Raw genomic sequence first — 23,466 nt, 5'->3', positions numbered from 1 at the left:
ATGTTGTATGTAGAGATTACTTAAAAGTAAAATCTTTAAAAAATACTAATAATATAATGATGCTAAACAAAGTAGTAGGCAAAACAGTGTAATTTAGAACCCATTTTTTTTTTAAACACTATCATTCATTCTTAAAACATACATTTTTTCAATTAGCTGTTTCTCATCCAAGGCATTAGGAAGATCTCTCTTGTTTCCAAGTACTAGCACCTTTAAAAGAAAAGATATTAACAATAAACTTTATGTAAGAAAAGGTCACAGAAACATATGATAGTCTATCTGTAGACATTAAAATTGGAACGCTACCACATGCCATAATATTGAGGCATATTTGTTTAACTGGTGGCCTATCTCATTTACTTAGTCATTCAAATTAGCATTCATTTCAACTTCTACTGCATCAATGCCCCTAATTCAATACATGGCTGCCAACTTCTACTAAAATGTTACAATTCTATGGTATGAATTCTGCAATTTCTACATAAATCTCTACCATAATGTGAATATGATCTTAACACAACCAAGAACGGGGGAACAATTTTTTAACCATTTTTGTTAGCCATCAATCATACAAACACATAAATATCCTCAAAATTCCTGATCCATCCTACAGAATATTATGTATCAATATTCTAAGACAATGGTTAAGTCTGGAAATTAGGATAAATATAGCAGTCATAAGCTCTAGGAATAAATGGTATCATCTGGTTGCTAGATGTGCTTTGAAAAGAAAGGAAAGCAGAGAGGCTTCCCAACCACCACTCTGTCTCAGATAAGTCCTTTCTGTCTTAGAGAAGGCAAAGAATTTCAGTACATATAACAAATTTGAGAATATCCATAGTCTAAATCAGCGTTCTCTAAGAACATGTAATCTTTGACCCATCTCAACAATATACATGCTATGTCTACCTTACCATAACTATTTCTTTCACTTAATACACCCCATCCCCACCGTACTCCAAACACTTTGACCATTTCTACTTATAGGACCAAGATACTTACTCTGCACAAAGGACAAAGAGACAAGAACAAAGGCAGAGAGAGTCGGGGAAACTGGGAGCTCATAGGACAATGTTAAACCACAGCCTGTCTCCCCTTCCCCAACTTTCCCAACCCCTCTCCATACTCTTATTTAGGCTAGACCTGACTGAATTTCTAAAAATAATATCATGGCCATTTGTGATCAGCTGTCAGTTTCGGGGTTACCTGGCATTTTGGCCCTCTTACTACATTTAAGAACTCTCCTCCTACCTTATGAACCTGCCTCCTGATAAAGCTACTTGCTTCTATGGATAATTTTTTCCCCCAGCTTTCCTCTCTGCTAGAGCATGGACGCATAATCTAGGATGAACCAAACCTTTCCATGCAGAGGCAGTGATGCAAGAAAGCGGGATAGAGAACCATTCTGATAGGGAAAGGGAAACAGCTAAATGACTTTCCAATCAGAACAATTGTGTCTAGTGTTCAGAAACTGCATGTGGTCAACAGACTTACTCTGTGGTGTGAGTTGGGATGTGATTCTGGCAGCTGGTTAGCTTCCTTGTTCCAGCTTATTTCCTGAACCTGCTTATGTGTAGCCTTCTCAGAGACTCTGTGAGCTACCCAATATCCTTTCAATGAATTCCTTTCCACGTAAGTCAGCTTTTTACTGCTTGCAACTAAGAAGGTTTATGATTACCTTTAGGGAAGACTGATTTTTACTTCTGGTAGGTATAGAGAACTAAGTTTTAACACAGGAGGAAAAAGAATAGGCTTTAAAGTCAGATAGACATGGATTCGAAACCTGGTTGCATAACAGGTAATGTTGCCATGTAACCCTGAAGAACAACTGTTCTAAAGGTGGGATAACCACAAACTTCATTATGTTGTTAGGATTATCTGAGATAATGCACCTCAAGTATTTGACATTCATGAACTTGTAATGAGGCTAAAGCACATGGTCCTTTGCCAACATTCTTCAGCTCAACAAATGGCACCACCTTCCATCTAACTTCATGAACCAGAAACAACTAGGAATTATTCTATCTCCTCTTCCAATCCATTACGAAGTCGGGTAGACAGCATTCCTTAATATCCCTAAAATCTGTATCCTTCTCATCATCTTGTCTATTACCACCCTAACCCATGGTACTGTAATTTGCCAAGACAACTTCAACAGCTTCCCAAAACTGCCCTCCTTATAGTCCCCCTTGCCACTTCAACCCATTCTTAAAATGAAATCACAATGACTTAAGTAATAAATCTGACATTTAAAATACTACAACAGTGAATGCCTGGGTGGCTCGGTCGGCCGGTCGGTCGAGCAGTTGAGCATCTGATTCCTGATTTTTGGCTCAGGGTCATGGGGTCGGACACCCTCCCACCAGCTCTGTACTCAGGGCAGTCTACTTCTCCTTTCCCCCTGCTCCTCCCCCTCCCCCCACCCACACATGCTCTCTAATAAATTAAATCTTTAAAAAAAAAAAAAAAAAAGGAAAGAAAAAAGAAACACTTCAGAAAAAAGCTTTAAAACTAGCAACAGTTTCCCACATAGTCCAGCCCAGCCTCCCTTTAGTACCCTAGCTGCCACATGGCTCACCACACTCTCCCCACCCTCTCACTCTGCTTTTGCTCTAGGGAGACTGGCCTCTTCTCAATGCCTTGCTTCCTCCTACTAAAAGCCTTTGGCTACAACTCTCTTTTCCTCACATGTCTACATATCCTCACCATTCAGCTCAAGCATCACTTCCTCAGAGAATCCTTCTTTCTTCCCCCAATCTAGATCAAATATCCCCTCCAATTTATAACTCTCATGGCCCCTGGTACCTCTCCCTCATAGCACTTATCAGAGCTGTATTATTCAAGTGATTTCATGGCATCTACCTTTCCTACTAAACCATAAGCTCCATGATGACAGGAAGCATGCTTCTGTTCATTTCTGTTCATCACTGTATCCCCAGGACTGAGCACTGCTCCTATTGTATATAGTTTAATAACTAGCTGGTTAAGAAATTAATAAAAAGCACAGTACCCAGTATATGGCTAATATTTAGTTAAAAAGTCTTTTAAGATCTTAAGACATTTAACATAATAAATCATAATTTTAAAAATAACTCTTATAATCATATAAAATAACAAAAACTCCATACTTACTGGAATTCCCTGTAACTGTGGCTTATCTAGAAGATTATGTAGTTCATTTCGAGAGGCTTCTATCTTTTCACGATCAGCAGCATCTATCATATAACTTAAAAGAAAAAGCGACTTCAGTATCTCTAGTCTCCAAATTCTCTTGATGGTCACAATTGGGGATGAAGATTTTTAATTTTCAAATTTACACTACTAAGGGGCACCTGGCTGGCTCAGTCAGAATAGCATGCGACTTTTGATCTTGGGATTGTAAGTTTGGGCCCCATATAGGGTGTAGAGATTACTTAAATAAATAAATAAACAAACTTACTTTAAAAAAAGATTTACATCACTGACACTGTTACTAATAAAGACCCAGATAAAGAAAAGCTCAGTACTCAAAAATACTTTTAAACAGACTATATTTAGATGCTAATATATGACAGTAAGGCATTTATAACCCTTAGCTCTTAGCAGCATAAACAAAAAAAAAAACCTACAACTCTCATTTATGATTAAATTTGTTAAAGTTTCGTATTAATGGGATTACACTAATAAAGACTATTACTGCATGAAATAAAAATTGAGTCTTTGCAAGTATTAAAAACAAGTTTTTTCTCGGAAACCTAAATTGACCTTTTTAAGAAGCGCTTACACAATGGCATTGACTCCTCTGCAGTACCGTTCCCACATGCTTCGGAATCGGGGTTGTCCTCCTATGTCCCAAATCTTTAAATCAAGAGAGAATTTTTAATAAAGATATTTTAAGTAATACTTTGAAAGAAAAAGTAGCAGGAGAATAAAATCAGACAGATACGCCCATTTCCACAATGTCAGAGCCAAATTACTCCTGAAAAACTTAAGCTGAAACAAGTTCTTAATCTAGAAGCTCTTGGGTCCACCTCTAAATTTGAAGTTCATATTTCATATGTTTACACGGGATCTAATAAGTTCTACTAAAGAAAATTTTGTGAATACCTTCTTTGCTTGCTAACCAATAAAATTTCTGTATTGAAAATATATCTCTAAGAGAACACTTTCAGCATGTACCGAACCAGGCATCATCCACAATCTATTAAGATTTAATTGTTTGACTGGGTATGCATTAATGCCTAATCATTTATAAATTTACTGTATCTTTACGAAAGCTACTACCCACAATAATTCCATAGTTATGCCTACTCTGTAGGTACTATTCTGGACACTGGGCTACCTAAACGTCTTAAGCCATGATATTTGTCTTCAAGAGGCTTCCACTTTAGGCTTCCACTTTAGTTACAGACACCTGAAATATGCATAAAAAAACCTATACATTAAAAATGAGAAGCTTCATTAGATGAGCTCCAGAAAGAATTTAGTAAGAAGCTTCTGTGAGCCAAAGGAATTAGGTGAAAGGACTGTAAGGGCTCAGACAATTACACGTAGACTCCCATGAACTATAGAACACACCCAAAAAAACTAAAATATAGCCCCTGGTAAACAATCCAACAGTCCAGGATTTAATTAAACCTGTCAAACTCATTCTCAAAACAAAATTATGTTTACCTAGTTAGCTTTCTTATTTCACAGTTTTAATTTCAGCGCTTAGTAGCAAAGAAAGAGAAAGCTGGGTTACCATATATGTACCACAAATATAATATTAAATTACCAATATTATAAATAATAAATTATCTTTCAATATAAAATACTGTCCATGAAATAATATAATACCAATACAAATGTAATTCCAAATACAGGATCTCAAACATGGGATTTTTATTTCCTAGGAACATCTACATTCCAAATATAATTCTGCCAAGCCATATGTTAAGTTTTTTTATGGCACTTAACATTTCAACTTACACATTCTGATATGAAAGAAAAAAACAACTGATTTACATTTGTTTGGAATGTACCCATTCATGAGTTAAGAAGTACGAATAAGCATGTAAAAACAAAGGAACAGAAAAATCTGTAGCTGTGTATGCTGACAATTTAAATCAAGTATGGCAAGAAGGTCACGTACCTTTATTGTGACGTTACCTTTAGTTACTTTCCTCATGTTAAAGCCCACTGTGGGTATCATATCTTCACTGAACTGACCTGACTGAACAAAAGAAAACATCTGAAGTTAATCAACATTTATTAAGACATATAACATGGCATAAGCTTCAGGAATCAACAATGCTTCTATAACCATTTCAGTATATAACTGATTTTTTAGTGGTGGTTAACAAACTCTCTTAAGAAAACATTCTTTATACATATGCCTGGGTGGCTCATTCAGTTAAGTGTCCAACTCTTGATTTCAGCTGAGGTGATGATTTCAGGGTTGTGAGATCAAGCCCTCTTCAGTGGGCTTGGAGCCTGCTTAAAGATTCTCTCTCTCCCTCTCCCCTTGCTCCTACCCACTCTCCTTTAAAAAAACAAAAAAGAAAGAAAGAAAACATTCCTTTTAACCACAATTCTTGAAGAGATACATTATTTCATTCATACAAATGCATATTCCCTTTAAATAAAAAAGATACTTTTAACAAGATTATAACTTCTTACATATTTCCTTAAGTTTAAAAAAGAAATATTACATATTACAACTACAAATGAAAATTTATTCATTTCCCACCTATATCTAAGTGTTAACAAAGTAGGAAATCAGAAGTAAAACGTCAAAGTTCTCCATTTTTAGCACTTAAATTATTTTGACAATTTACAACTCACTGCTAACTAGTTTTTCCAAGTCTGTCTTTTAAACAAGGCTTATAAAATATTTTGTCATTGTATAGGTTTTCCTTTTATGTAATCAATTCTGTTCTCTTTCTGGCTTATGACCTTATCATAAGATTAAAATATTTTCTAATAGTATTTAAATGCCCTTTTAAAATTTAAAATGTCCATCCATCTGGAGAAAGTTCCTTTTTTCAATCATCTCACTCCTCATTTAAAAATCCACATTCCTGGGACGCCTGGGTGGCTCAGTTGGTTAAGCAGCTGCCTTCGGCTCAGGTCATGATCCCAGCATCCTGGGATCGAGTCCCGCATCGGGCTCCTTGTTCTGTGGGGAGCCTGCTTCTCCCTCTGCCTCTGCCTGCCACTCTGTCTGCCTGTGCTCACTCTCTCTCTCTCTGACAAATAAATAAATAAAATCTTTAAAAAAAATAAAATAAAAAAAAATAAAATAAAAATCCACATTCCTAATTTGAAGTGATATGCCAAATGTCATACAGAGATACTTCTATATCTGAGTCAATACTTTTCCATTAGTCTGTTTATTCCTAAATTAGGATTAAATGAATTATTGCATCTTATACAATTTGATTCTATATAGAAGATCAAAAATTTGGAATGCTTTCAAAACTGTCTTGGTTCATCACTCACGTTCCAAATAAACTTTAGAAATTCATATTTCAGTTAAAATATTGACTAGAAGTATATTAACTATTAATCTGAGGATTGCCCTATATCGATTCTTGATATTTAACCAGGATCAAGTTTCTCCATCCAGGCACATGGTTTGTTCACTTAAACATTCAAATCTTTTATATCCTTCACTATAAAGTATCATAATTCTCATAATAGCTTTCACATTTCTTGTTTTTTTAAAGATTTTATTTATTTGAGAGAGAGAAAGAGAACACAAGTAGAAGGTATGGGAGAGAGGAGTGGGGGGCTAGGGAGAGAATCTCAAGAAGACTCCACACTGACCACAGAATCCAGTGCAGAGCTCAATCTCATCACCCTGAGATCATGACCTAAGCAGAAACCTCAGCCAGATCCCCAACCTGCTGAGTCATCCAGATGTCCCTCATATTCTTAATTTTGACTACAATTACAAACTACATCTAATGAATCACAGCTAATACTGACTTTATAAATTTTATTTACCAAATATTAATTTCTCAGTTGACCTGACTCTTGCTTTTTAGGTAAACAGCCCAGGATTAGGAAATCTCTCAACAAAAGAATGGTTAAACAAACAGGACTATTTTCAAGGCCCTAACACTGGCTGATTGTTTGCTGTGACCTTATGCTAGCCACACATGATTCTAAAACTGTCTACAAGTCCTGAGCACAATGAATTCCAATTTTACAAATTAAATTTCTTCTAAATAACTCCAAAGTTCTACATTCCCCAACCCCACCGCATTCAGTGGAATTCAGGCTGATTTCAGAAAAAAGATGTTAACCACAATCACTATTTTCACTTATATTAAACATTATCATTCTCAGAACTTTCAAATATGATTTATATGTGAAAATCTAGTCATGACATCAAAACTACATATATCAAAACTAGTAATGATACAAGAAAAATATAAACTGATTAAAAGGGAAGCAAAGGCAACAACCAAAGGCACTATCCATGAAAGCAACAATAAGGTGGACTTCCTTAAATTAAAAACTGCTATACGAACAAGATTCAGAAGAGTTACAGAGTTAGAAAAGAGGCACAGAGTAAGAAAAAATATTTCTAAAAATATACATCCAATAAAGGACTATTATCCAAAATATACAAAGAACTCGTAAAACCTCAACAATATGAAAAATAAACCTAATTTAAAAATGAGCCACAGACCTCAACTGATACTTCACCCAAGAAGATACAGATGGCAAATAAGCATACGAAAAGATACTGCACATTATATGTCATCAGGAAAATGTAAATTAAAATGAGATACCACTGGTACATTAGAGTAGCCAAAATCTGGTACACCAATAATACCAAATGCTGGTAAGGATGTGGAACAACAGCAATTCTCACTCATTACTGGTGGGAATGCAAAACGGTATAGCCACTATCAGAGACAGTTTGGTGGTTTCTTACGAAACCAAATATACTCTTACCATTCAATCCAGCAATCATGCTCCTTCATATTTATCCAAAGATGTTGAAAACTTAAGTCCACACAAAAAACTGCACATTAATGCTTATAGCATCTTTATGCGTAACTGCTAAAACTTGGAAGCAACCAAAATGTAAGTAAATACATAGACTGTCATATCAAGGAAATGGAATATTATTCAATACCAGAAAGAAATGAAGCTACCAAACCACAAAGATCCATGAAGGGATCTTAAAAATATATCTAAATGAAAGACTCAATCTGAAAGGACTACATACTCTGTGATTCCAACAAAATGACTGAAAACATGACTCCAGCAATAGTCTGACAAAGGCAAAACTAGGGAAACAGTTAAGAAAATCAGTGGTCAAGAAGACTTGAAGGGGCGGAGAGGAAATGGAACAGGCAGAGCACAGAGGAATTTTAGGCAGGAAAAAAAAAAATCTGTATGATACCATAATGATGGATATATATCATTATACATTTGTCCAAACCTACAGAATGTACAACACAAAGAGGGAAAAAATAATGTAAACTATGGACTTTGGGTGATTATGATGTGCCAATGTTACGTGCATCGATTGTAACAAATGTATCTCTCTGGTGTGGGATGCTGATAATGGAGGAACCTGTGAATGTAGGGTGGTCAGGAGGTATTTGGTAAACTTTGTACCTTCCCCTCCTTGATTATGTTGTGAACCTAAAACTGCTCTTTTAAAAAAAGAGAGAGAGAGAGAAGCAGGCTCCCCAATGAACAGGGAGCCGAATGTGAGGTTCGATCCCAGGACACTGGGATCATGACCTGAGCCGAAGGCAGCTGATTAACCAACTCAGCCACCCAGGTGCCCTGCTCTAAAAAAAAATCTTAACAATAACTTTTTTTAAATGGGCAAAGGACTTGAAAAGACTTTTCTCCAAAGGAAATAAACAAATAGCTAATAAGAACATGAAAAGATGCTCAACATCACTAATCATTAGGGAAATGCTACAAAGTCAAAACTACAAAAGATATTACCCTCATACCCATTAGGATGGCTATCATCAAAAACAAAACAAAACAAAAAAGCCAAAAATAATAAGTTATAGTGAGGATATGGAGAAATTGTAACCCTGGTGCACTGTTGCAGGAATGTCAAATGGTGCAGCTGCTAAGGAAAACAGTATAGAAGTTCCTGAAAAGGTTAAAAATAGAATTACTACATGACCCAGCAATTCTACATCCCATTATAAACCCAAAAGCACTGAAAACAAGACTCAAAGAGATACCTGTATATCACGTTCACAGCAGCCTTATCCATAACAGCCAAAAGGTGGAAGACACCCAAAGGCAACTGGCAGATGAATGGATAAACAAGATGTGGTTTATTCCTGCAATGTAATACTATTCAGCCTTAAAAAAAAAACAAAAAACTTACTTATGCTAAAACACAGATGAACCTTTTGAAGACCTTATACTCTAATAATATAAATAAGCCAGATACAAAAAGACAAATACTATATAATTCTACTCACATGAGAAACCTAAAATAAAATCGTTAAATTCATAAAGACAGAAATAGAATGGTGTTTGCCAAAGGCTAGGGCTAAGGGGGAAATAGGGAATAACTGCTTAGTGGGTATGGAATCTGTTTGAAATGATTACAAGTTCTAGGGGCGCCTGGGTAGCTGTCAGTTAAGCCTTCAACTTTTGGTTTTGGCTCAGGTCATGACCTCAGGTTTGTGGGATGCAGCACTGTGTCCGGCTCTGCGCTATGCTTGCTGTAGAGTCTGCTTGAGATTCTCTCCCTCTCCCTCTGTTCATCCTCCTGCTCGCTAGCTCTCTTTCTAGATGAATGAATAAAATCTTTAAAAAAAAAAAAAGTTCTATGGATGTATGGTGGTGATGTACTTAATACTACTGAACTAATTGTACACTTAAGAACAGTTAATACGTGGAATACTAATCAGCCATCAAAAAAAATCTTGCCATTTGCAGCCAAGTGGATGGAACTGGAGGGTGTTATGCTAAGTAGTCAGTCAATCAGAGAAAGACAATTATTGTATGATCTCGCTGATATGTGGAATTTAAGAAACAAAACAGCGGATCATGGAGGAAGAGAGGAAAAAATAAAACAAGTTGAAATCAGAGAGGAAGACAACCATGAGAGACTCTTAAGCACAGGAAACCAACCAACGACTGCCGGAAGGTAGAGGGGTGGGGGATGGGATAACTGGGTGATGGACATTAAGGAGGGCACATGATGTCTGAGCACTGGGTATTATATAAGACTGATGGGGGCGCCAGGGTGGCTCAGTGGGTTAAGCCTCTGCCTTTGGCTCAGGTCATGATCTCAGGGTCCTGTGATTGAGCCCCGCATCGGGCTCTCTGCGCAGCAGGAAACCTGCTTCCCTCTCTCTCTGCCTTCCTCTCTGCCTACCTGTGATCTCTCTGTGTGTCAAATAAATAAATAAAATCTTAAAAAAAAAAAAAAAAAAGACTGATCAATCACTGACCTCTACCCTGAAACCAATATTACAATATATGTTAACTGAATTTAAATAAAAATTAATTAAAAAAAGTTGGGGCACTGGGTGGCTCAGCTGGTTGGACATCTGCCTTCAGCTCTGGTCGTAATCCCAGGGTCCTGGTACTGAGTCCCGTGTTAAGCTCCCTGCTTGGTGGGGAGGCTGCTTCTCCCTCTCCCTGCTACTCTGCCTACTTGCACTATCTCTCTGTCAAATAAATGAATGAAATCTTTAAAAATAAATAAATAAAAATTAAAAATTAAAAAAGTTAAGATGTTAAATTTTACGTTTTGTGTACTCTAGCACAAATTTAAAGACTAATATGCTGTAAGAGGTGATTATTACTATCCTTTAGAGAACAGGAAATAAATTCCCAAAGTCACATAGCTCAATAGAGGCTGATTCTGTTTTTCTTAAAGATTTCCACTGTAGGGACACCTGGGTGGCTCAGGCAGTTAAGCCACTGCCTTCGGCTCAGGTCATGATCCCAGGATCCTGGGATCCAGTCCTGCATCGGGCTCCTTGCTCGACAGGGAGCCTGCTTCTCTTTCTGCCTCTGCCTGCCTCTCTTGCCTGCTTGAGCGCGCGCGCGCTCTCTCTCTCTCTCTCCCTCTCTCTGACAAATAAATAAATAAATAAATAAAATCTTTAAAAAAAAAAGATTTCCTCTGTAATTGTATTATTATAGTAATTTAATTATTTCTGAAGTGAGGTCCATGTGAGATATGCCTTATTTGTTTGATATCATTAGGAAATCGGTGTTTTACAAAATGGTTGCTGAGCTTTTTAAATGCCAAAACTTTTAAACTAGCTTCCACAGGAAGCTTTCTAAAATACATTACATACTTAGGGCATCTGGGTGGCTCTCTCTTTCTCAAATAAATAAAACCATTAAAATAAATTTAAAAATAGTAAAATGCAATACATACTTAGCTAACTTCTCACACATAATTTATGGGACATAATTCAATGTGTTCTTGGTATTTCAAGTTACTTCATCAATTGTAAAACAAGAAAATAAAGATAATTCTTAAGGGCCCTTCTGGCAATAAAATTTAATGATTATAAACATCAATTATAGTGCCATCCCATGATAAAGTAAGTAGGGGCCTGCAGATCCTCAACTTAGATATTCCTTCATCTCCTTTACTGATACTTCTTACTGGTGGCAGAAGCTAACTGTAACTTTCTCTAATTGTTGCTAGTACTCATCTGCAATGGCTGAAAATTAGGTAATCAAGTCCTTGGGGGGTGTGTGTGTGTGTGTGTGAAAATTTTATTTATTTATTTGATAGAGATCATAAGTAGGCAGAAAGGCAGGCAGAGATGGGGGGAAGCAGGCTCCCTACTGAGCAGAGAGCCAGATGCGGGGCTTGATCCCAGGACCCTGAGATCATGACCTTAGCCGAAGGCAGAGGCTTAACCCACTGAGCCACCCAGGCGCCCCAGTCCTTGGCTTTTTAATCCAAAAACATCTTGAGTACAGAAATACGTTTAATAAATATTTAACTGTGATGCATGGATTTTGTGGCGTAACTACTTTATAGACCTGAAAGTATTTCTACTTCTTCTCCCTAGTGTCAAATCTTAATCTTCACTTTTCAAAGCTTGTGCTGAATGATTAAACCACTAAGTTGGCAATTGTTCTTTAGGTAACTCAGAATTTATTTGTATGCTGTCAAAATGCTGCTACACTGAGACAAGCAACTTAGGAAGCAAACAGATACTTGAAAAAATACTAGTTAATTGTGTATCCTCTTAAACAAATTTAACACTTAAATAACACCAAACATTGGTCTTAGCACTCAGTGATTTTGTGACGATGGAAAGAACTGTAGTCATCTACACACACCCTATAAACCAAAGTCTCAAGGCAATATTCCCAGAATTTGTTTAGTTGGGCAAAATAAATCTGAAGCAAAACAGGTGGTAAAAAGAAGACTATCCTTTCAGTCTGAGAATCTTACTACCAGTTTTGCCACTTACTAACCACATGCAAATCATTTTACCTTTGGAATGAAGCTACCTTATCGAGAAGAGGAAGGAATTGAAGTATGTCTAAAGTCACTTCCAGCTCTACCATTTAGGGTTTTATGTATTATTCACAGGCCTCTCATTTAAAATATAGTTAAGCAAGAGATAAATGCCTACAACAGTAGAATAATGTGGCTCTCTCTTCCCAAAATTCCTTGGTATATGAAAGGCTAAAGCAAACCTGTCCCAGAAAATTTTCCTTTAGTGCTAACTCACATGTAGAATTGGGGAGAATACAGTGAAAATATTCATACACTACAGTGCTTTAAAGCAGGGATTCTAAATTAATTAGGTTAGATTTTACAGTTGCTCTTTTAAATGCACAGATATGCAGAAATCAAGTATTACCCCATGAAGAAATAAGCTTCTCTTTGCTTCATCTGTCCATCTACAGCAGCAATCCAATCCAGTCTAATATACTTGAAAAGACAAATGGAAAAATACCAACTTTGACAAATATCTCAGAGTATTCTCAAACAGAAGACCTGGTTATCAAGCTACTCTGGAAAGACAGAATGCAGTAAGGAGCATGACAAATGCCTCATATAATTTCTTTTCTTGGCGAGAAGAGACTACTTTTACCTGCTAAACAGACGAGTCTCTTGTCTTTTATTTATTTTTTTTTAAAGATTTTATTTATTTATTAGAGAGAGAGAGAGAGCGAGCATGAGCACAGGCAGACAGAGTGGTAGGCAGAGGCAGAGGGAAAAGCAAGCTCCCCGCTGAGCAAGGAGCCCGATGTGGGACTCGATCCCAGGACGCCAGGATCACGACCTGAGCCGAAGGCAGCCGCTTAACCAACTGAGCCACCCAGGCGTCCCGAGTCTCTTGTTTTTTAAACAACACACACTACAACTCAACTGTGTGACTGCCAAAATTCACGCATTTGCTAAGTGAAAATATATGGCCAATAAATATACAAGTTAGTCATTTTTCTCTCCAAAAACCTTTAACATAAAATTATTATTACCAATACTAATTTTTCTAGTTAATAGCATCATTATGTATTTCACTAATAAGTGGAATTATTGGTAATAATATTACTCTTTTATTTCAATTTACATTAGTAAGAAAAAACAATGACAACCTATTTTTTGCTGGTGAAGTATTTAAAATGAAAGGTAGATTTTGGGGAAATCTTGATGAGGAGGAAGCTTAAAGTATATCACCACAAACTGCTCTTCGAGGAAAAAAACTAGTAATGACACAATTGAGAAATTAGACAACATCTTGACTGAGTGATCAAAATCAACAGATGAAGCTCAAATGGACATCACGTGCCTACAAAAGTAATACCATGAAAAGGAAACAATATCCCCCATATAGTACTATTTCAGCTGAGAATGCATAAACTAAATCTAATCTTGAGGAAACATCAGACAAAGCCAAAGTGAGAGACATTCTATTAAATGGGAGAGGGAATAATTCTGACAAATGTCAGTATTATAGAAAATAAAGGAAGGCTGTGAAAATGTTTCAGACTAGAGAGGGCTCAAGAGACCTAACTAAAGGCAAATCCTGACCATAGACTGGATCCTACCCTGGTGGGTAAATATGCTATGAACAACATTACTGGGCCAACTAAGCAGCAGTAGATAAAATAATTTTTTAATGTCATAAAGTTGGTAACAAAAATAGTCATGTAAGAAAATATTCCCAATCTTGAAAAATACACATTTGGAAATAAAGGGCCATGGTACGTATAGCTTACCTATGTAAAGTGACACACAGAATACACAAATCATAAAGCAAATGAAGTAAATGTTAATAGTCTGATCTCAGTACAAAGGTTACACAATGTTCTTTGAAATGCTTTTATTCCTACAACTTTTTTGTAAATCTGAAATTATTTTCAAACAATACATTTTTAAAATGCCAATTTTTAAATTGGGATAATCAAATATCACCATCTCCTACATTACAGCAATGACAACTGGAATTAGAAGATAAATCAGCCATGCCACTATTACCTATTTACTACAACAGTAAAACTCATGAATATACTCAATCATCAGGAATTCCAACAAGTTCAGGAACAAGTCGTTGGTAACCTTGTTCTATCCTTTAATATTCTATTTATTTTTTTATAAACAGGCTTCCTTCTTTTTTTTTTTTTTTAAAGATTTTATTTATTTGACAGAGATCACAAGTAGGCAGAGAGGCAGGCAGAGAGAGAGGAGGAAGCAGGCTCCCTGCTGAGCAGAGAGCCCGATGCGGGGCTCGATCCCAGGACCCTGGGATCATGACCTGAGCCGAAGGCAGAGGCTTTAACCCACTGAGCCACCCAGGTGCCCCTATCCTTTAATATTCTAAAAGGACACTCATTTACAGATGTCTTCTAATAGAAAAATCCATGTTTTATATTTCATAGTTTTGTATAAAATAAAATTCTCTGGGCTTTGAAACTGGCATTTTAAAATCTACTCCAATGTTTCAATATTTATTTACAACCTGGGAAATGAATTAAGATACTGTGTTCTACATCTAGGCTTCTCTTAGTTTTTAGAACCAAACATATTTTCCTTTTCTTTCTAACCACTTCAGAATTACCACTGTGAAGACAAACATTATATCTGAGGCAATCTCTTTTTAAGGGGCTAGAAGAGATTATCATTCACTATAGTAGCACTTCAAGAATTAGGAATATAATGTTCCATTTTCTCCCAATTTTAGAACTCTGGACAATATCTTTAATAATTTCTCAAAAGACAAAAAACTGTTCTCAGTTTTATGTGCAAATCTGGACTTACTTCCAACTACAGACGTAACTCATTCCCAAAGACAGTCAGTTTGAAAGCACACGTTAAAAAATCTGTTGGCTCAGTTAGGCAACTGCCTTCGGCTCAGGTCATGATCTCCAGGTCCTGAAATCGAATCCCACATGGGGCTCCCTGCTTGACAGGAAGTCTGCTTCTCTCTCTTCCCCTCTACTCCTCCTGCCCGTTCTCTCTCTCACACACAAATAAATAAATAAATCTTTTAAAAAATTGTTTGGGCAATTCAATCTTATTAAGCAAAGAACTTCTCTCAAAATTCCAGTGGGCTTGTCTGTGGGTTGGTTTGCTCAGGGAAGAGAGAGTCTCTTTAGTACTTACCACAGAGAATTAAGAAGCATCCTAAAAATTTTAAATTTCAGGTTCCTCAGGGACATAATCAAGTAAGGCCTCTTTTCTTCAAATGGCCCAAATTCTCAAAATGGGCCACTGTTCTAAAAAAACTAACCTTAGAAATTATTTTTCTGAAGTAAATAATAACTTTCCACAAAATCCTAAAATTTCAAGATTATCCTTCAAAAAAATGATGCGACTTTCAACACTGACTCCAAAAAAACTTTTAACTCTTCAAGAAACACTACCTAAAGAAGTAACAGCATTCTTAGACTCTTGCATAGACAGGCCCCCTGTGTAGATAGTGGTCTGGATGCCAATCTTTTTCATCTGCTCTGGCAATTCAGATCAACTGGCAGGGGTTTCCACCTGGGCTCAGTGAAGATGTGCTCTTCCATCTGTGTTATCTACACAGATGAGGGAAAAGTGGTTACAGCTCTCCGGCTTGGCATTTATGAACTCTGGCCTAGAGGTTCTGCAGTAGGCAAGGCAATTATAAAAGCCTGTTTCACACATGACCCAATCATCGCCAGCATCCATCAACAATGAATGTGTATTATACCGATTTACAAACACCTATACTGTTCACCCTTTCCTCTATGGTCATAAACGCACAAAGCTACTTTGCCTCCACTTTTACTCATTCATTTATTTATTCATTCACTTGTTCAAACAACAGATAGAAAAGAAACTAGGAAACAAATATAAAAATATCCCACAATAAACATATGTCATTTAAAACAAAGGAGATAATATGGGATGATTGGGTATCCAGGAAGACCTGTGTGAAGTAGTGACATTTAAGCATCCAAAGATAATTTAAAATCTACATGGGATAATAGGCCAGCTTCTGCAGATAACCTACCTGCTGTGCTTCTTGAGTATCAGTAAGGAAATCGAAATTTCAGTTCCAGCTATGCCACTTTTGAATGCATATAGATACATACAACTTTGAACAACACTTGCTCAGAATGCAAAGGTTCTACCTCCTCTCTCCTTATAGCTGCTTCTCCTAAGGGTGTATATATAGCTACTTCACTTCCTCCATTTCCTCAAGTGCCAACTACTCCCTTCTCTTTGCCTTTCTTCTTTCCTGAGTCTCAAAAGCTACTGTAGATAGTTTCTGCTGCCAAATAGCAGGCCTTTAATAACAAGGGCATTCCTTTCATCTCTGAGGCAAACAGACCCATAAAATGTAATATTTAATTCCTAACTGCTGTCCTGGTCCTCACAAACCACTCAAGCATTGCCTCTGTACCCACAGAGGCGCTCTTGATAGACTTCTCCACCAAGGAACAATACCTGAATCTAAGGGTCCAGAAAGGCAAGTCTCCAGGTTTTCCTGTTAAAATTGCCAGTATCTGGTTTGTTTTGTTTTGTCCTTTATTAATGTTGTTAAATTTATGGTAATTTGGCAAGCATTCAAGTTTGCCTTGGGAGGACTGGAGGTGAATAGCTTATTTACTGGTAGGTTTTTACATTGTTAGGATATATATATAACATCCCAAACAGTAGCAACATGGATTTTAAAATAGCTCTTTTTGGGTGGCAACAATAAAACTGAGCGGAAGACATGTTTTCTTTGACACTAGGGTTTGAGAACTAAATATAACGGAGAAAAATTCTCCAAATAAGAACTTTTTAAAAGCATAATGGCAAAGGGAACTCTCTAACTACTAATTGAATGCCTGTCATTCCATTTCAACTCATTTTAAACAACTAATTAATCCTTACTTCTTGCTAATGCCAATAGGGCTACTTTGAGGCAATATCCTTCACAAAGATAACTCTTGAGGATTCAAATGTTCTCAAAACCACAGTTTCAATTAGGAGTCTGAAAATTCTCATCTCTGCTAACCTCTATTCCTGAAAAAAATTCATTTCAAAAGGTCTCTAATGACTATTTCCTATGTTCAATATACCTTTTCATTAACAGTACTTTAATAATGGTTTTACTAAATCTATATCCAAAGAACTGCTGAAGGAAAACTCAACTTGCTTGTCTATAAAACAATTTGCTAGTGAACATCCCTAATCAAACACACAGACCACAACTCAGAGACATCACAATGCATTTTCACAAAGATACACAGACATCATAACAATGCAGTAATAATGCGAAGATGGACCAAAAGAAGTCAGTGCTACAGACCTTTAGCAAATACAGTTTTGCTAACTTGTCAAGTCACTAATATGCCTGGATGTATTTCCCATAAGCATCAAGGGTCCACCATAAATGCTGAATAAACATCTGTGTCTTCATATAAAAAAACTAATACTAATCTTCACATATGAGCTAAAGCAGAAAAAATTAGTATACTGTCACATTTTCAGGCCCTAATACTATTCTACTGATTGGTCCTTTGGCATTTCAACTACTTTTTTTTTTTTTTTTTTTTTTTTTTTTACTTTTCTCTCTTAAATACTTTTTCATAAAGAAAGTGATTTTTTATATTTAGAAGTTTCTTTACCTCCTTCTGGGAAAAATTGGGTATTTATGAAATAGAATGAGAAGGAGAACTCATGTGCCCTGCTCTGTGGGCATGTTTAGCTTTTTTAAAAAGAAATTACAGAAAGTTTCCTTCAAATCCCAAAACAGGCTTCTATGACTAAATTAAAAGGCGGATTCCTAGAACTATCCAAATGCTATAAATCAACGCTGTATGTGTAACAAAAGTCCTTTAGTCATTAAAAAAAAAACTGCTTTAGGGAAAGGCTTCATCATACGCAACAAAATTTTAACCTGCAAACAGTATACTGAATTTCATACTCTTTAAAACAAAGTAACAGGCCAACCCTTTACCAAAATCTATTAAAGCCAGAATCAGAAGAAAAATTAAAATTTTAATGTAATTAATAAAGCCCATCCTACAGAAGTTAAATGGCTAATAATCATTTCAGTACAGTTCAGTCGAGTTATTTTAAGAGGTCCCATTCATTTTCTCATATAACGGATGTCAAAACACAATGAAATAGAAGTACTGTTAGTCTGGTTGTTATGAAGAGACTCTGGAGACAGTTATACTAGGTTTTAACTCTCGTCTTACCACTTGCTTAGCTGTACATCCCCCTCACACATTCCTTAATTCTGCAATAACTCACTTTTCCCAAATATAAAATGGAGATAACAGTTTCTATCTCACAGAGCTGTTTAAAAATTCTATCAATTTTAAAAATTAAATCAATTAAAACACATACAGCATTTACAAAAATGCCTTCTTTAGAAACAGGTACAGGGAAAGCATTTAATATCTGCTACCATCATCATTACAGAGAGTCCATTAAATGTGATATAATGCTGAAAACCAATGCACAGGGTTCTGAGTAAGATTAGGTACGCACACTCTACCCTATCCACTGAATGTAACCAAAAACCCTGGACAAGGGCTCATGGGTGCCTCAGTTGATTGGTGACTGCCTTTGGCTCAGGTCATGATCGTGGAGTCCTGGGACTGAGTCCCGCATCCGCATCCCGCGCTCTGCTCAGCAGGGAGTCTGCTTCTCCCTCTGACCCTCCCTTTCTCATGCTCTCTCTCAAATAAAAAAATAAAATCTTAAAAAAAAAAACCAAAACAATTAAAAACAACAACAACAACAAAAAAAAAACCCTGGACAGCATGCACGCAGCAGCTGGGGCTCTAAAAAGTAAGGTGAAGCAGGCAGATTAGAAAAGGAAATCAGAACTCAAAGCACAAGCAATCTGGTGCTATTTCCTGGTTGTTTTCTTTCCTCCCAATCTCCCTGGCTGGATGAAAGGCAACCCAATTGCCAGAAATATATAGCAAGCATGAACAGAAAAGCCTCCAAAAGAAGCACCTTCTCCTTTGAGTCTGAGGAGTGTGTGTGTGTGTGTGTACTGGGGGGAAAGGGCAAGGGGACAATGGCAGGAGGAAAAGACAAGAGCGTAGGAAAAGTCCCCTGGGTTTTTTCCCCTTTCTCCTGCCACAGCCTCCAGGCAAAACCAAGCCTGCAAGCTATGAGCATCTATGGCACCTATGAGCAGGCAGGATCCTCTCTAACCGTAGCAACCCTGGTCCAAAAATGCTTGGTGGGGGTGGGAGGGCCATGGATAGAGAGAGGAATCTCTGTTGATTATTTTTTTGTCTATTCTCTAGGCCTCTGAGATTGATTCAGTTGAGGGAAGGACACAGCAAAGGAGGGATAATAAAGCCCCAGGTTTGTAGACAGAGGATCAGCAAAATGGGAAAAGGGCTGTGAGCAACAGTAGGGGGAAATCTGCAAAGGAATCATCTAGAGAAACAGACCCCACAAAGTTGTATGGGAATTCCTGGGCTCATCCCTAAACTGTGATATGTGGATCTGATCCTAAAGAATTTATCAAAGGCCTTGAGAATTAAGCTACGAAGTAGATAACTTGCCAGGTTTCTGGTTAACGCCCTATAAAGTATGTAGCCAGGAATGATCCAAACAGTACTACTGAGGTTCTGAAAACCAGAATGACATTAGAAACAAAGCCCACAGAAGAAGGCAGACTGGATCTTTTGTCCTGAACCTAACTGGGTCAAACGCACACTAAAACAAAACAAGTCATTTAACATAGGATGTAAACAAAACTCAGAGGCTCGTAATATTCAAAGTGTCCAAAGTAACTGAACATATGAATAATCAAGAAAATTCAACAACTACCAAAGGAAAAAGTCACTGAATAGATGCCAACATCAAGATGACCCCAATGTTGGAAATATGAGACAAAGACTATCATCATCATGCTCCAAGGATGAAATGAATGTAATAGGAAGTTTCAGCAGGTAAACAAAAGCTATAACATAGAACCAAATGAAAATCTTAGATCTAAAAAATACAATAACAAAACAAACCTCATCAGATGGGCTCAACAGAAGAATGGAGATGACAGAGGAAAAAGTCAATGAACCTGAAGATAAATAAATAAGAATTATCCAACCGGAAAAAAAGGGAGGAAAAAAAGATAGGAAAAATAAAGAGCCAAGCCTGAAGGATCTGTAAGACAATTTAAAAAGGTCCATGGAGCGTCTGGGTAGCTCAGTGGGTTAAAACTTCTGCCTCTGGCTCAGGTCACAATCCCAGGGTCCTGGGATCGAGCCCCGCATCGGGCTCTCTGCTTGGCCGGGAGCCTGCTTTCCCCTCTCTCTCTGCCTGCCTCTCTGCCTACTTGTGATCTGTCTGTCAAATGAATAAATAAATAAATAAAGCTTAAAAAAAAAAAAAGATTTAAAAAGGTCTAATATTCATGTCATTGAAATCCCAGAATAAGAGAAAGAGAATGAAATCACAAAATACCGGAAAAGTCAAAGCAATCTTGAGGAAAAAGGCTTTACACTCCCTGCCTTCAAATTCTAGTACAAACTATAGTCAAACCAGTATGACATTGGCATAAAAAAGACCCACCAATCAATGAAACAGAAGAGCAACCAGAAATAAACCCATGCATATGTGGTCAATTAATTTATGATAAAGGACCCTAGAATGTACAATGGGGAAATGACAGTTTCTTCAATAAATGATGTTGGGGAAACTGTCACTATCTTACATCACATATAAAATTAACTCAAAGACTTGAACTAAGACCCATAACCATAAAACTCCTAGAAGAAAATATACAGGTGGTAAGCTCCTTGATACAGGTCTTGAGAATTTTTTTTCAATCTTGACACAAAATCAAAAATAAAAATTGAGAGTACATGAAACTAAAAAGCTTCTGCACAGCAGAGGAAACCAACATCAAAATGAAAAGACAACTTACTGAATGGAAGAAAATATTTGCAAATCATATATGCAATAAAGGGCTGGTATCCAAAATATGAAGAACTTATATAATAACAATCTACTTTTTTATTAAAAAGGCCAAAGACCTGAAAAGATATTTTTCCAAAGAAGATATACAGATGGCCATCAGAAACATGAAAAGGAGTTCAACATCACTAATCATCAGGGAAATGTAAAGCAAAACCAAGTGTAAATCGCGCTGGCTCTCTCAGACAAATATACAAATAAAATCTTTAAAAGATAATAAAATCTTGCCATTTGTAACAATATGAATGGACCTCAACAGCATTACACTAAGTAAAATAAGTCAGAGAAAGACAACCATATGCTTTCACATGTGAAATCTAAAAACGAAACAGAACAAAAACACCAAGCTCATACAGAAAACAGACTAGTGGTTCCAGAGGCAGGGGATTCGGTGGGAGGGTAGTTAAGAGAAATGGGTAAAGGGAGTCAAAAGGTACAAATTTTCAAGTTTTAAAATAAGCCATTGGATATAATTTGCTGCATGGTGACTATAACTAATAATACTTTATTTCATCAGTGAAAGCTAAGGGAGTAAACCTCATTACAAGTAAAAGAAATTTTCTGTTAACTATGTACTCATGTGACAGATGTTGTTAACTAGATTTATCGTGGTAATTATTTTATAATATATGCAAATGTCATACATTATGCAACTATCATACATACATTAGATTGTACACCTGAAACTGTTATATGAGAATTATACTTCAATTTAAAAACAGAGAATAGGGGCGCCTGGGTGGCTCAGTGGGGTAAGCCACTGCCTTCAGCTCAGGTCATGATCTCAGAGTCCTGGGATCAAGTCCCGCATCGGGCTCTCTGCTCAGCAGGGAGCCTGCTTCCCTCTCTCTCTCTCTCTCTCTCTGCCTGCCTCTCCATCTACTTGTGATCTCTCTCTGTCAAATAAAAAAATAAAAAAAATTAAAAAATCTTTAAAAACAGAGAATAACATAATGTCCAAAATTTAGTGAAAGACAAACTTAGATTCAAGAAATAAACCCAAGGGGAGCCTGGGTGGCTCAGTGGGTTAAAGCCTCTGCCTTTGGCTCAGGTCGTGATCCCAGGGTCCTGGGATCGAGCCCCACATCGGGCTCTCTGCTCAGTGGCGAGCCTGCTTCCCCTTCTCTCTCTGCCTGCCTCTTGCCTACTTGTGATTTCTCTCTCTGTCAAATAAATAAAGAAAATCTTTAAAAAAAAAAGAAAAAAAGAAAAAAGAAAAGAAATAAACCCAAGCAGTATAAGCTCAAAGAAATCCACACCTGGGTACATCATTATTAAACTGCTAAAAACAAAAACAAAAAAATCTTGAAAGCAGCCAGAAACAATATAAGACCTATAAGAATAACAACTTGAATGACTATGAATTTCTCATCAAAAACAATAAAAGCCTTTACAAAAGTGCTGGGGGGAGGGAGGGAGGACGATCAACTTAGAATTCTATATCCAGCAAAACATTCTTTAAGAATGAAGATGATAAAGACATTCTTGAATGAAGGAAAACTAAAATAATTTGTACTAGCAGATATACTCTAAAAGGAAAGCTAAAAGAAGTTCTGCAGGCATAAGGGAAACTAATAGGGAAACCTAGAACTTCAGGAATTAAGGGAAAGCCATAAAAATGGTAACATTTGGGTAAATGTAAAGTAACTATTGTCTCCCTCTTGAATAATTAAAATGTTTGATGGTTAAAGGCAAAAATTGTATCTTAGCTGGTACTGTTTTCAATGTATGTAGGTATATGACAATAGCACCACATAGGGAAGAAGGTAAAGGGACCTATATGGTAGTAAGGTTTCTACACTCCACATAAAGTGATAACATATTAATTCTAAGTATGTATACTGTAATCCTCAGAACCACTAAAGAAGCCATACAAAGAGAATAGTCAAAACTGCAATAAGAAAAACAGTCCAACTGAAAAGAAAGCAAGGGGCACCTGTGTGGCTCAGTGGGTTAAAGCTTCTGCCTTTGGCTCCGGTCATTATCCCAGGGTCCTGGGATGGAGCCCCACATCGGGCTCTCTGCTCAGTGGGGAGCCTGCTTCCCTCCCTCTCTTTCTGCCTGCCTCTCTGCCTACTTGTGATCTCTGTCTGTCAAAT

The 23,466-nt window shown here is 36.9% G+C and overlaps 1 protein-coding gene across 1 annotated transcript in view; it reads right to left on the bottom strand.

Annotated features, from left to right (window-relative positions):
• LOC111144271 (ADP ribosylation factor like GTPase 8B) overlaps positions 1–23,466 on the bottom strand; it is a 50,037-nt gene that overhangs the window by 5,964 nt on the left and 20,607 nt on the right. Inside the window, exons 2-5 of the mRNA XM_022498502.1 lie at positions 5,114–5,194; positions 3,764–3,837; positions 3,133–3,226; positions 143–210 (exon numbers count right to left, since the gene is read on the bottom strand). Coding sequence (XP_022354210.1) covers positions 143–210; positions 3,133–3,226; positions 3,764–3,837; positions 5,114–5,194 — 317 coding nt within the window. The remainder of the gene's footprint in view (positions 1–142; positions 211–3,132; positions 3,227–3,763; positions 3,838–5,113; positions 5,195–23,466) is intronic.

This window comes from Enhydra lutris, unplaced genomic scaffold, assembly GCF_002288905.1.
Source record: "Enhydra lutris kenyoni isolate GAN:26980312 unplaced genomic scaffold, ASM228890v2 scaffoldscaffold10, whole genome shotgun sequence".
Taxonomy (NCBI): domain Eukaryota; kingdom Metazoa; phylum Chordata; class Mammalia; order Carnivora; family Mustelidae; genus Enhydra; species Enhydra lutris.
Note: the sequence above shows the minus strand (reverse complement) of the source record. Positions and strands in the feature narration are given on the sequence as shown.